The sequence below is a fragment of the Aulonocara stuartgranti genome (assembly GCF_965226115.1).
Source record: "Aulonocara stuartgranti genome assembly, chromosome: 10".
NCBI classification, from domain to species: Eukaryota; Metazoa; Chordata; class Actinopteri; order Cichliformes; family Cichlidae; genus Aulonocara; species Aulonocara stuartgranti.
The window spans coordinates 25921756-25935836 of NC_138946.1; the positions used below are offsets into that span (position 1 = coordinate 25921756).

The window sequence follows — 14081 nt, forward strand, 5'->3', positions numbered from 1 at the left end:
CGCACATGGTATGAGTAATTTGTAAATCTGTGAAGGTCCCATTAATCCTGTGAACAATATATACAGGTTTGGGAGCCACATATGCTGCCATTCAGGGAAGAACTTACTTATTTCAACAAGACAATACACACCACACTCTGCGGGACACAACAACAAAAAGACCTCATGGTGAAGGAGTTCAGGTGAACTCTCCTGCCTGTAATCCAGAAACTGTTATCTAATGAAAACATTTATGATTGGATAATTACTACTGGGCTAAATAAATAGCCTGACTTGTGATGTTTTGTCTCACTGATGTAAAAATCGCGATTGTGCAGAATTATAGAAAATACTTAAGGGTTTACAAAGCTATGTGCACCTGGGATAAGTATCCAAACAGTGCAATGAGACAAGTGTCTTGTTAGCTATGCTGCAGGCCTCGTGGGCAGGCTTTCCAGGTCAGAGGTCACGGGTCTTAAATGCTGTTTTTGGGGCTCACCCTCTGAAGACCTGAAGGGATGCCTGCTGGGAATCCTGGCTAGCAAAGCAGATGGAATTAGATTGTCTATGGTCTAATTTAATCTAAAGCCGGGAGCTCCGTGCCGCGTGTTGTGCCTTGGCTGTCCAATAGTACAACAGTTTAAAGGGCTTAAGAGACCATGAGGCTGGGAAAGGATCATGTCGTCCTCAGCTCTCTGAGTTGTGTCAAGCGAGCTGACCGTTGTGCTTATGCTCCACTCAGATACTTGTGGGATTTCTTACATGATGTACAATCATATTTCTGAGGTCAATGGCCAGTTATTTTCAAGTATCATTTAAAATGGAAACAAAATCTTGGGGGAAAAAACTGCAGCAAAAACAGAAAATGGGGAGGAAGAACAAATGGTGAGACTGATTTTTTCTTTTTTTTGTTGTCCTTATCAATACGGTACATGTTTCACGAGAAAGAGCGCACATGAGGTAAAAAAATAAAAACTGCTCAAAATTCACCTTTTTGTCATATGTGAGTTTAATAGTTATGTCCCCTACAAAGACACAGGATCCAAAAATAGCTGTCGTTATATTTCGAAACACAGAATAACCATCTTTTCCATTTTGCTCGGTGTGTTTGATTACTAGAGCATGTCCTCGAGTAGAGAAACTTTTAGCATACTAGTATTGTTTTCTTTGTAAAGCCCTTATTACAATGATCCCTCTGTTACTGCTTTGTAACTTGATTTTGAAGGCAGAGAGGAGCTGAAATTGGCGTGGTGTCCTGCTGGCATTTCATCATCAAATCTGTGCTGTTAATACAGCAAGGCTGAATTCACAAAGTGGTGGACCAACAACAACAATAACTCGAGAGTGAGACTTTGTGTCTGTTTCATTCCATTACAGCAAGGCTCCTACATGTACTTCTAATATATTTGTGAGAAAGTTACAGTGTCGCCTTGAAAAGATAAAGCAATTCAACAAGCTGCTTAGTTTAATCGACTTACATTTTAATATTTCATATAGCAATCTAAGCTTGTCGGATTTCCTAGTAAGTCTCTTTTGTGTTTCAGTCGAGATTTAGGTCTGTCCAACTTGACGTGTTGTTTGTGAGTAAATATTGATTAAACTTCAAACATAAAGAGACTACTTATCAGCGTCACCTTTCTCAACCCATGATTCTAAATTTAAAGAACTTGCTTATACTGTATGTGCATTAATAAACATAACATTTTAATACAGCCGGGTTACAGATTATTTTAAGCCGAACTAAAGTTGTTCATTTTGACTTTAATAGCTTCTAGTGATTTGAGGCTGACTCAGTGGTGTACCAAAACAGCTAGAGTGAGGTTTCTAATCCCTCTACTTGGTTTTTCACTTCTGCACTGTCTGATTTCTATGTGCTACCATGTGCGGCTGATATTTGGACTGGTGTAAATTTTTTTTTTTTTTTTTTTTTTTTGGCCAGTGTAAGACACAGTTACATTTTCCCTGCAAATCAGAAGAGGAGAAGAGACAGACAGATGGAGGAGAAGGAACACAGGGCTACATGAGAAGTGACTCACGTTCCATTGTATAATCAGGGTATATTAAAGGAAGGAACATCACACCCTCATTGCAGCAATAAGCCATGTGTACTGCTACTTAACGGTTGTGGAAACCTGCAAATTCATCCCACCCCCACAGATATAATATGCACTGTCCTGATATGAGGACAGACGACCTACCTCGGCTTCGACTTTGCAGTAACAAATTGTTATTCCTTCATTTCTGCCTCCATGCATCCTATGGCTTTCGATGCTCTGTGAGGATGACAATAAAATCACTTTTTAGTCTCTTTTGTGCCAAATATGCATATAAAAGTGTACTAAATATGCACATATCCTTTATTCTCTGGGTGTAAAGCTCACTTAAAGTACACCTTGTATATTTCACTATGCAGTTATGATGTCGCCTACAGTCTGTGAGCTTGATCTGATGAGCTGAGGATTCAGCACTGATTCACAGTCTTTAAATAAATGTAAATACAAAGAATGTGGGGATATACTAGTCGGCACTCTTGTAATCATATTGCTAAATTTCCTATCCAAATAGTTCTTCTGGTGCATCAGCTTTGCTCCGCACAGTATAATGACAGTGTATGGAGCTGCAAGTGAGGTGAAAGGTGGTGATTATTCTTGGTGTCCAAAGCTACTCTAGAATTGCCCTGCCTCTCTGTACAGATCTGCAATCAGAATAGAAAAAGTGGGAGTATGCTGAGGCCTGGACGTCCTCGTAGCACCACAGCAGTATATTTTGCATTATTTTGCAGTTGCTTTATTATCTACTTTGCTGCCAAAAAGCGATTTCCACTATTTGCTAAAATGACCTGCTGGCCTATAATCTGTCAAACATATCTATCATGAATGGTGTCAAGTCATTTTGAAACACAAAGATCATTCCTGTTACAAGGTAGGACCTATACAAAGTCATTTACATAATCTTTATTTATCTAGGTATATTGGTGATTTTAGGCCTATTTGGGGGGGGGGGGGGGGGGGGGGTACTTAGCATCCCTAAATTGCACTAAAAAAATCACAGTAGTAAAGTAATATTCATTCAGTAAAGTAATATTTTTTGGTATTACTGAATGGATACCAATGGATATCTGTTGGAGTGGGTACAGGTTACAGTTAACACAGATTTAAATGTCCACAGTTGTTGATGTGGTGATGTTACAGTGCAGTCACACTGAGGTTTTTAAGTAGAAGTAAGAGATAAGTAGTTGCGTAAGTAAGATGGACTGTCTTTATGTGGTTAAGAGACTGAAACAGCACATTTCTCCTCTCACTCACTTTTCTACAAATAGTTCTTTAACTTACTTTGAAAAATTCTGGAGAACATTGTTGAGCCTAACGGCCTTTACACAGACACGTGTACTGTATGCATTACATTATGATTGGAGGCTGAGCCCCCCCTAAATGTTTCATCCTAGAATCGCCCCTGGATTTAGGCTTCTCTACTTGTGACCCTGCATACTAATCTTCTCCCAGCTGAAAAATGGTCACAATAGGAGAAGCACGGACATTTAAAACAACAAAAACCCTGATAAGTGCCAGTAAGCACGTGACAGTGGATCAGCCTGCAGTATATCAAAACTGTTTAATGCAATTAAGCCGTCGTTAATTGTATTATTAATACGCTTTTCCTAGCTTGCAATACAACAAAAAATAAATTAAAATAAATAGGAGGACACCCGGATGAAGACAAGTTACTTTAATACTTCTCAAAACCTTCATTTTCTTCATTCGCTTTCTTGCGTGAGCAACTAACGAACGACAGAGGAGTGCACGTTGGTGTAACCCATATGACTTCATTTCCCAGATTGCACCGCGCTCCATGATGTTCCCAACAGCTGACAGACGGTGGAAGCCTCTGTCAGAGCTGTGTCGGTGGAAGCTTTGAGTATCCTCTCAGTCGAGCCTCACTGGACTTTGGACCCGGGTCACCGTCGAGCACCTTATTTTCATCTCTGTCAACATTTTTGTTTGCACACAGGGCTTCCATTTCTTTTCTTTTCTTTTTTTTTTTTTTTCCAGATTCGGAGCTGGGGACAATTGCTGTCAGCTAACTTCCACAATAGGTCGCTGCGTCGCCGGACTGCTGCATATGTTTGATTTATTTTTATTTTACATTTTTTTAGCTTAACACTTTGACTCCAGCCCTTCCAGCCGTGCCCAATGCCGAGGAATGGATAGTGTGTCTGCTAAAGGCGGAAAGATGGTCGAGAGTGATGAGCAGCCGGAGAGGGATAGCGGCGGTGGCGCAGCGATGGCCGCGCTACATCAGTGCGAACTGATCCAGAATATGATTGATATCTCCATCTCCAGCTTACAGGGGCTACGCACCAAATGCGCCGCCACCAACGACCTCACACAGCAGGAAATACGAACTTTAGAGGTAATGAGCTTCCCCCTCTCCTCCTCCTCCCGAGCACGGGCTCCGTGCATAAGCCCCGTCCGGAGATAGAAAGCAGTATAGCCAAATTGCGGAGTCATGAAGCCCCAGCGCTATGTCCGCCTCCCAGGCTGAATATTGGCTGAGGCGCCCTATCAGTGTCAGTGAGCCGAGCACATTTTGTCGCTTTACGGGCTACTGCTGGCTCGCTGTGTAGAGGTGACTCAAAAATAAACATAAAAAAAAAACAATAAAAGGAGCTCATAATGAAGTTTTGCTTTGTCCCGTTGGGTTTTACTATCCCTCTAGAATATTCTTTATTTGCCCGGAGCTCCTTGGATAGTTCCCAGCACCGTGCCGTGCAGCTGTATTGAGCCTGGCCTCATGGCACACATTCAATAGACACTCACGGCTTTTATTTATATAGATATATGTATATGTTCGTGTATGGCGCTCTGCACTTGGTTTTGCCTCCATACAGTGGGGCCTGTGAGACAAATACAAATGTACGACGCGATCCATGTGGTTACCCCCCCTCCCCAACCTCATCCAGCAGGCAAAGGCTGGTGTGCTGCTGCTGCTGCTCTCCTGCATCTGGATGCCGATTCACCTACGTCGTGCGGGGATGACTTGACATTGCTTTGCGCGTTGCTCTTTTGGAGCAACATACCCTACTATAGCAGGCGGCACGGTGGAGAAGTCATGCCTGGTGGCGTGCAGGCGTCAGCACAGGACGCACGCTATATTGCTCTCACTTCGCATGTTTCAGGAAAATTCAAATGAGGGACGGGGGAGTGCGTTTTTTCGGTTTACCACATAATGATAACTGATACATGCGAAACAGGGTTATACATATAGCTCTCTTCTGCAGTCGTTTCAACAAAAGGGCCAGTTGTTTTTTGTTTTTTTAAAAAAATCTCAGGCCTGGATGTTGCTGAGGAGGGTGATGGGAAGAGGGGGGGGGGGTGCTGTGGCATATAAATGGCTGATACAGACAGTATATTTTGATGAGGCTTGAAGATGTGGAAAACAGTTGAATATTACAAGTTCAAAGCCTTCAAATGTCACAGTGACATCCTGGAGACATAATAGATGATGGGGGTTTTCTGGTTCATGGTTTATTTAAAGCCTTGTACCTTAGCTAAAAGGAATACTCACTCCTGATTGGCTAGAGGCTATCAATTATCCATGTCTCTTTTATCTCTTTATAACCAAACACCCCGTGAACAACTGGGCTGTTGCCCTACATTAAAAAAAAGTATTGCTTTCTATTCAGCCTCACAGTGATATAATGAGCTACTTTTTAGAAATACTTAGCGCGGTCCAGAATTGCTGCTAATGAAGGAAGAAGCCCCTTAAACGACAGGTTACACTGTGTCCGTAACCTCTTAGAATCACAAATACAAATATCACCAGCAAGGCCTGGGGGGGTAATAATTTACCCAAAGGCAAAGGAGAGATGACTGAGCTGTTTTATGGACTCAGCTGCAGCTTTTTATCCAGTTTGAGAATACTGTATGAATCTCTATAAAATAATTTGGTTGCTCCCTCGCTGGCTGACAGGCATCAGGTGCGAGTTGGCAGCTATTCTGTGCAGGAACAAATTTTTACAGGCTCGAGTAAAGAAGCCTGGTCTTAAAAGAACATTCAAATTCTTCAACTGAATGAAACCAAAGCAAACAAAGCAAATCAGTTTGGATATTTGTAGCCTTTCTGTTTGGTCCCAGCCGAAACCCAAAACCATATATATGTGTGTGTGTGTGTGTGTGTGTGTGTGTGTGTGTGTGTGTGTGTGTGTATATGATCAAATATGGGCCTGAGCTGAGCTAGATAAACGGGTTCAAAACAAAGAGTACAAAGCGAATCCTGCTCCACATTTTCACCCCCTCTTCATCTGTGGTCATGCATACCTTGTCTCTGGAACAGGATGTGATCTGGCAGAGTACTTCCTGAGAAATGCTGTCATGTGGACACATTTTGCACCAGCATTGTTCTATATGACAATGGACAGGCCGTGCCGCTCTCACATGTTTCTTGAAGGCTCCTGGGTCTCTTTCCTGTGCCTATGAGACCGTTATTAGGGGCTGTCTCTGAAAGTCAGAAGTGGAAGCAGTGGATGTGGTTACTTCAAGTCAAAGTTTGCTGCTTTATAGACCTCGCAAGCTTTCAGGATCCTTTCCTGCTGTAGGATCAGAATCAGAAATCAAACGAGTCCTGAAGGGGAGATAAAAAGTGCATCAGTCTGCGTTTCATTATCTGATTTTATGCCTCAGCTGTACGTGTGTGTGTGTGTCATTGTATTTTTTCTTATTTCCACTGATTATAGCTGTACTTTTGATTGTTTAAACTGCTTCAGCGACTAGTTGGCAGTGAGCTCACGGTGCAGCTGTTCATACACGCTGCGTTGTTACTGCAAGTGGCAGCATAAAGATAAAAAAATCTGACAACAATCGACTTGTCTGAGAACACGTGACTCGTAATATCTTAGATCACAGCTCTAGTGGAAACGTGCAGTCACCTCTTGGGTTCCTTTGTGTAATTCTTTGCCATGCAATGACTGTGTTTGTGTTTGCTATGCCAAGCCAGCCTAAATGGATCCTCTAGCACAAGATTTTAAGGCTGTTCAAATGTTGCAGTTGCTTTATTTGTCCTTATTTTCTAATTTTGTAGACCGTTTTTAGAGAGTTAGCAGACTTTGGAGTGATTTTGTCATGCTTTTCTTAAACTGGATGCTTCCTACACAGTAAAACAAATGGGGTAGTAACAAGAATTGGGGAAAAAAAAGACTGATGTGATGAAATCTTAAAGATAAGCAGAGATCTTTGGCAGGAGGGGAGAATACAGTTGCGGTCTGCTGATATAGATAGTTTTCTGTCTCCGAAAAACTCAAGACAAACTGAAGAAGACATTTGGAAGTCCTATTTGCTGTTCTCTGGGTGTGTTCTTCAGAAAGCATCCATTTGTAACATGAAGGATTGGTTTAGTAGGGTTATCAGACGGGCATGATAATGTTTCAATCATGATAATGTATCGTGCCAGAAACGCCGCTAGGGTTAGATGTCTTTCAGGCTGAGGAGGGCATTAGGGATCCTCTGCCGATCAGCGGTCTTACTTCCCACAGCTTTACTGGCACGCTCTTTTGAAACCACCTCTTGCCTTCATTGTGTAGTTTCACTTCTCACTTGGGCCCTCTGTTAGATTCTTCTTACTACGTTCCCCGTCTCTTAGAAGTAAGTGGATTAGTGCATTGGTCGTAGATTTCAAATGACTCTTAAGAAGTATTGTGTGAGAGGTGTTGCTTTTCCAGGCGTGCGCGAGATGTGTCTGATGAGGTGGGGCGTGCAGTGGTTGCAGCGGCATGCCATGGTTCTAAAGTTCCAGCAAGCACTCCACCATGCAACCGTCATATCAGAGGAGGTCTGTTCTGCAGCGAGGCATGGATATCGTTCCTGCTGGAGCTGCGAGTACTTTTAATTTGTGTGTTGAATTTGAGCAGTCTGTGTGAGGTCAGAGTAGTTGTCACGCTTGTGGTGCGAAAGGGTTATCTTTCCCATATTGCACTGGAGTGCAATCAAGAGCAGCTTGAACTCACTTTATTCTCTCATTGAGAGAGCTTTATTATTCCACTTGAACTGTGTGTGTGTGTTTGTGGGGGGGGGGGTTTCTGCCTTGCCAGTGAGAGGATAATGATACTGGCCTCTCAAATGGAGTGCTAACTGGTACTTCACTTTTCACACGTTAATCCCACTCAGGCTTAGGCTCTGTCTGCCTCTCGTGGTGCTTCTGTTACATTTACTGTAGCTCTTCATGTATGCTTGACTCTTGCTTTATTGCATCCACGCATCCACTTGCTCTGCCTTTTAGCACCTTGTTTGTTCCTGAGCCGTAATCCCAACAGAATCTCAACTTGGAAAACAAATGCACCCTAATATCAAGTGCTTTGCTCGTGCACGCTGGCCTTAAATGGTGTGTTCTGAGGTGTATGTGTGTGTGTGTGTGTGTGTGTGTGTGTATATATATATATATATATATATATATATATATATATATATATGAGAGAGATATAGATATATACATTGATGCTGTAAGTCTTTCCATAAAAGCAGCCTGTGCCCTTACCTTTCTTTTTCATCACCTCTCTATGTAATGCAAACAGCAAAGCGTCACTCTGTTTTGTCTCCTCACAGTGTTGGAGAGAGTTTGCTGCGCGCTCGTGGTGCGAGCTGTTGTGGCTGCGTCTATATTTAGACATCTTTCTTCCTACGCATTTTCAGGGTTGGTTGTTAAATAAGAAAATCAAATGACGCGCAAAGAGCCCGTTCGAGAAGGGAGAGCAGGGAGGAAAGGGGAGGGGAGAATCAAAGCCAATCCGCTGTGCTGCTTCTCATGACATGACAACTGCTGTGTGTGTGTTTGCTGTTGGGGGGGTATAAAGGAGGAAACACAACTGTAGTGACTATATCAGCCCTGACCCTTTCTCTGTTTGTTGTTGTTGTTTTTGTTGTAACCAATAAGATAGAAGTACATACTGTTGAACAGTGTAGGCAGATGTTGATCTATTCTTAAACCGACTGGGGGTGAGTTGAGGATTGCATCCTGTAATTTTGAGGCCTGCTGTACTTTTTTCTTTTCTGGGAAGAAGGGATTTGCTTTGTCTAGCTGTAAATCATACCTGGTTGTAATTGTCTAAAAATAGACCTTTTAAAATGTTTAAAAGTGCAATGCCTCACAGCAGCTTGTAAACCTTACATTTTAACTGGCTAAACTTGCCACATGTTCTCCTCTTAGACGTGCCTTGTTTGGTCTGTCTGAGGCTCAGACAGACACGTACCCCTGGACCTACCACTCCCACCCAGCATCGACTTGCATGGGTGCTAACAATGATGGAGGAGGGGCAATTTATAGGCCATTGTCTTGGACTGTCAACTGTTTATACCCGACAGACACACCCCCACCTCCCCTCTGTGACCTGGCCCCTGCATAAATATGTCAAGATTAGATTTTTTTTTTTCCTGTTTTGGCCAATGGTGACAATGTAGCATACAGATATGATGAAGCAAATCTCTGGGACACAGTTTTAAGAGGTGCTTTGACTTTAAGTGCTCTCTACTTTCTGTTCAATCTCCACCAAAACTTATATCGGTATCTCCTCTTTGGGTTTTTCTTACCTAGTCCAGAGGGGCCACATGGCTAATGATATATGACATAAGGCGTGTTCTTATTCAGCGAGCCTGTTCTGACGACAAGACGTGAGTGCAGATTTCTGGGCGGGAGAGCTGACCTTCATCTGCGAATAACATTTCCGGGGATAGAGCATTGTTGCTCAGTTCTGTGATAGGGCCACGCTTATAGCCTTGGCAGGTGCACCGAAGTGGCTGTGTCAGCAGGAGCCTTGAGAAAACAAAACAACTGAAGCGGTGGGATGTGCTCCCCGAGTCTGCTGTGTCAGGCTGGCCTGTGCTCGGACTCCCTTCTCCTTTCCTCGGTGCCCAACAAACCGGCTGTCACTCATCCCCTCGCAGCATTAGGCTGTTGCCATGGTGTTGTTTAGCTCTGCTGACAGGTGGGCTCTGACGCCATTTCCCCCCCTCCTCCTCCTTCCCCCTCCGGGCCACACGTCAAACACTGCTTTCTCCCCTTTGCACCAAAAATAATATCCACCAGGCCAGCCTGCCATTATTTTGTTGACGTGTGCGTGCCTGTGCTCTTCTTATGCACAGTACTGATATCGGTGAGGGGGTTTCGTGCTTGTGTCCTCCTGTCTACCTTACCCATTTAGATGATAATGGGTAAAGAGACTGCTCTCTGTGGGAGGAACAATATAAAAGAAATGTTGGTCGTGTTTTTGCTCCTACACATTGGGATGTTTATATGGTGATATGTATGTTGCCTGAGCTCTGTGTTTCACATGTTTGGGAAAATCCCACTGAAATGTTGCTGACGACTCAGAAGAGGGGTTGCTAGGTAACCTGACGTCACAGGGCTGCACTGGTGTATAGGGAGGTAAAGCAGGAGGCTAGCTCATTAGCCACACTGAGCAAATGCCATGCTAGGCCTGATCTAAAAAACCAAAAGGACTACAGGCTCTGTTATTCTGAGTTTATAATGGATTGGATGTCACATTTATCACAGGTTCACTTTGTGCAGTCCTGCTTCTATCTCCCATCTACTTCGTATACATGGGTCTGTGTGTGTGTGTGTGTGTGTGCACGCCAGTACATTTGCATACATGTCCATATGTAAAAAGGTTTCCAGCAAAATATGTTCCTGTCTTTTCACTCCTCCCAGAGAGGGAGCTGGTCTTACTTACTGGCCTCTAAGGCCAACCTCTGGCAGCTGAATGCATGTTCAAGTCAGAAATGCTGCTCTGTTTTTGTCCTTTTTTAGTAAAGCTTGCTTGCACTCTTTGGCATGTAAGACCTAAACGTTTGTATTTAGGCACATTCGATTTAGCCAAAGAAGCTTTTATGACAAGGTGCTTTCTTGTGTGCTGGTAATATTTCTTTTTCATTGGATTACATTCAGTTTTATTATTTTATAATGCTCTCACTGCAGCTGATGATTGACGACTGCTCGCAGAGCTAAAAAGCTTCAGTCAGGGTCAACACGTTGAGAATTTAACTTCTTTCTATCATCTTTCATCTCTCTGGCCTCCAGTGGAGAGGCTTTTGTTGGCTGCTGTGAAGAAGCCTTTTTACATCCCAAGGCCACACTTTCCGAGAGAAGCGCGGTATGCTGTACGAGTTTCTGTCTGGTCGGTGAGTAGAGGAAGCTCAATGAGCAGAGAAAGACACACGCTCGTCGCTGTTGCCCAGGCACTCGAGAGGTGCGCGGTGGGTCGAAAGGTAGCTGGTGCCGTTCAGCTCATCTCAAGGTGCTGCCTGCTGTAATGGATTCTTACAGATAGACGGTGAGATAAGGACACTCTATACAGTCACGCTGAGCTGCACAATGCAGGCCGTTGCAAACCAATACCACGGCGAGCATTGTTATACTTACTCACAGGACCACTGCGCTCAACGTGGGTTTTTTGGAAGGCATCAGATTAAATTGTTACAGCTTTACATTTTATTTGTGCAGACTCCAGTGGAATCATTTGCATTGATAGGCCGATCATTTATTCCTCTACAAAAACAAGGTAAAGCAATATTAACTGATGGGATGTTAACTGATGTTGGGTCTGATGTCATGAGACACTACAACAAAGGTTGCACCCAGCCTGCTAATTAAAAAAAACTGAGGAGAAGTAGGTGTCTGTGCATCTTGTTGAAAGGAATACTTTATTTAGAACCTGACAGAGTTACAGCTCATCTCAATATACTGGACAATAGTTTTATATTGTACACATAAAGGTGTACAGCTTACAGTGGTGTTCTTTGGGTTATACACCTCTTATTTCTTTCTCCAAACATAAGCAGCATTTCTGCAGCCCAAGAGCTCTAGTTTTGTCTCATCTGACAAAAGGACACATTTCCAGTACATATAATCTTTCTCCAGGTTGTCCTTTGCATATTTCAGTCTGGCTTGAAGGTGTCTCTTGGTTTGTCACCTCACAGTACATTTCTGTGCAGGGTTCCAGTGATTGTCTTCTTTGAGATTGCAATTCCGTACTTGGCTAAGTCATTCACTAGTGTCTTAGCAGGTGTTCTGGTGTCTTTAAACACATCTCTCATTAGTTTTCTTTCTCTGTCAGACTTGTCCTGTACTGTGTTTGAATATCTTGATGGTATTGCTCTGTGGTAACTTTGTTTGTCCATCTACCTTTTTTCTCAAATCTAAACTGATTAGTGTCTCAGTTTTTAACTTGGGAATTGATTTTACAAACTCTGGGCATTACAAAGTTAAAGCACACCGTTGCACAGCAGTGCTTTGTGCTATGGCTCAGTTAAAAGGTCCGTTTTTCAGAGGGCTAATAATATCATGGTCATTTTCGCTTTCTCTGTAATAATTCTGTAGTGCAAATAGAAATAATTCATGGTTTCTAAAGAAATGTAGTATGTTTAGAAATGCTATGATGAAAGCTCCTAGCTCTATTAAAAATAAAGAAAAAAATTAACTTTGAAAAAAATTAGAAAAATGACATGTAAAGGAGAGAAGAATTGGCCTCATAGAGGCATCACATCGTGGACACATTGTGCACAATGTGTTAAACCTGGAAAGAAAATGATGGCTCCTTGGCTCTGTCATGAAGTGGAGGGTAAAAGATTTGTAGAAGCTCAGAGAAAATAAGAAAGTTTGAAGGAAAATGCCCGTGGGACGAAACTAGTCACATGGGCACTTTCTTTCCATCACTCTGAACTTTGATGCTTCTCAGCTGCAAACAGACACATTTGCTTTGGCAGCACTGCTGATGCTCTCATTAGATGACCAGGTCATTGTTCCTCTGGATAATAATAGCAGTTTATATCTAATTAGCTTGTCTCTTTGAGGGCACAGGGAAACATTGGAGCTGTCACTGCAGGTACACTGAGCTCAGTAGAGGGGGAATAAACAGTAAGCGAGGGTGTGGAGATATTCACGTGTCTGACTTTATCGTAACAGAGGCTCATCTGGTGTCAGGTCAGTGTCATGTCACTCGTGTGAAAACAGCAGTTTTCGGTCTGTTTCTGCTTTAAAGGTGGTACCTCTGCAACAATAAAACCCTGCCAACACAGGTGTGACAGATACCCTTCACAGTGAATGCCTGCTCTTTCTCATGTAGCTCGTAGCAGACTCCCAGTCTCCCCCGCTAACCTGCCCCTCCTTTCTCTGCTATGTTCTCTATTGCTCCCTGCAGGTGAAGCTGATGAAATACATCTGTAAACAGCTCCAGTGCAAGCAGAAAGTGCCAGAGACAGAGAGGCCCGAGGCCCTAGACAGCTATCCACACTTGCGAGACTGGTTACGCACCATCAACCTGCGACCAGAGCTCATTGAGGTAGGTCATCGTCTGGGCGCCAGTACTCTGGCCGGAGTGACTGGCGTTTGTCTCCCGTTTACAGCTGTTCTATAAGCACATCAAAGACTGCGTATAAAAGTCTTTTATATGCAGTCTGTGATGTGCACTCAGTCAACATTCACATGTGCATGAGGAATTAACCAGCGGCCGTCAAAGTGCCTTTCAAAAAGAGAAGCTGCTTCATTTTTGACGTCCTGAGAACGGCAGCGCCAAAATCTAAACTTGAGCTGATTCATTTCAGATAACTGTTTCTACTGTCAAATTTTATTTTTTGTTACTGAAACAAGGCTCACAAAACTAGCAAAGCAAAAAAAGCGAAACTGGAAGAGACATGCTTGGTCTGTGCTCGGAGAAAGTCTTGAATGCTTCAAAAATCTCATTCTCAGCCTTCTGCTGCTATTTATAGCTCCATGCCATGTTTGTAAGAGGGAAGAGAAGGCCCTTTTTATACAAGTGTACAAAGTGTACTTATCTTTATTATAGTTCTTTAACTGATCCACTCTGTGCCTTTTCTTTTTCATTGCTCTAGCATTGTTGATGGTTACATGTACATTAAAAAAAAACCCCAGGTATATTAAAGTCTTGTTTTTCAGTAGATTCTTTTAAAATAAGATAATGACCTGTTCCTTGCCTAAACATACACAATTAGCATTTATTTAGGTGCTGGATCACTTGGGCTGTGGTGGAACCAGGGTAAGGTCTGTTTCACTTTCTGTCGGTCTCCCAAAAAGACAATGACCCAGAAAATAAAGAACTG

At 42.9% G+C, this 14081-nt stretch overlaps 1 protein-coding gene across 8 annotated transcripts in view; it reads left to right on the plus strand.

The window, feature by feature from the left end:
• Window positions 1–689: 689 nt before the first annotated feature.
• ksr1a (kinase suppressor of ras 1a) overlaps window positions 690–14081 on the plus strand; it is a gene marked incomplete at its 3' end in the record, with an annotated part of 34706 nt that continues 21314 nt past the window's right edge. For 4 of the 8 annotated variants that reach the window (XM_082549836.1, XM_082549838.1, XM_082549841.1 and 1 more), the window contains exons 1-3: window positions 691–864; window positions 3814–4389; window positions 13163–13303. In XM_082549836.1, coding sequence (XP_082405962.1) covers window positions 4180–4389; window positions 13163–13303 — 351 coding nt within the window. In that variant the 5' untranslated portion in view covers window positions 691–864; window positions 3814–4179. Of the gene's footprint in view, window positions 865–3813; window positions 4390–11277; window positions 11297–13162; window positions 13304–14081 lie in introns of those variants that run through there. The other 4 variants (XM_082549840.1, XM_082549837.1, XM_082549842.1 and 1 more) reach the window with 3 other exon arrangements.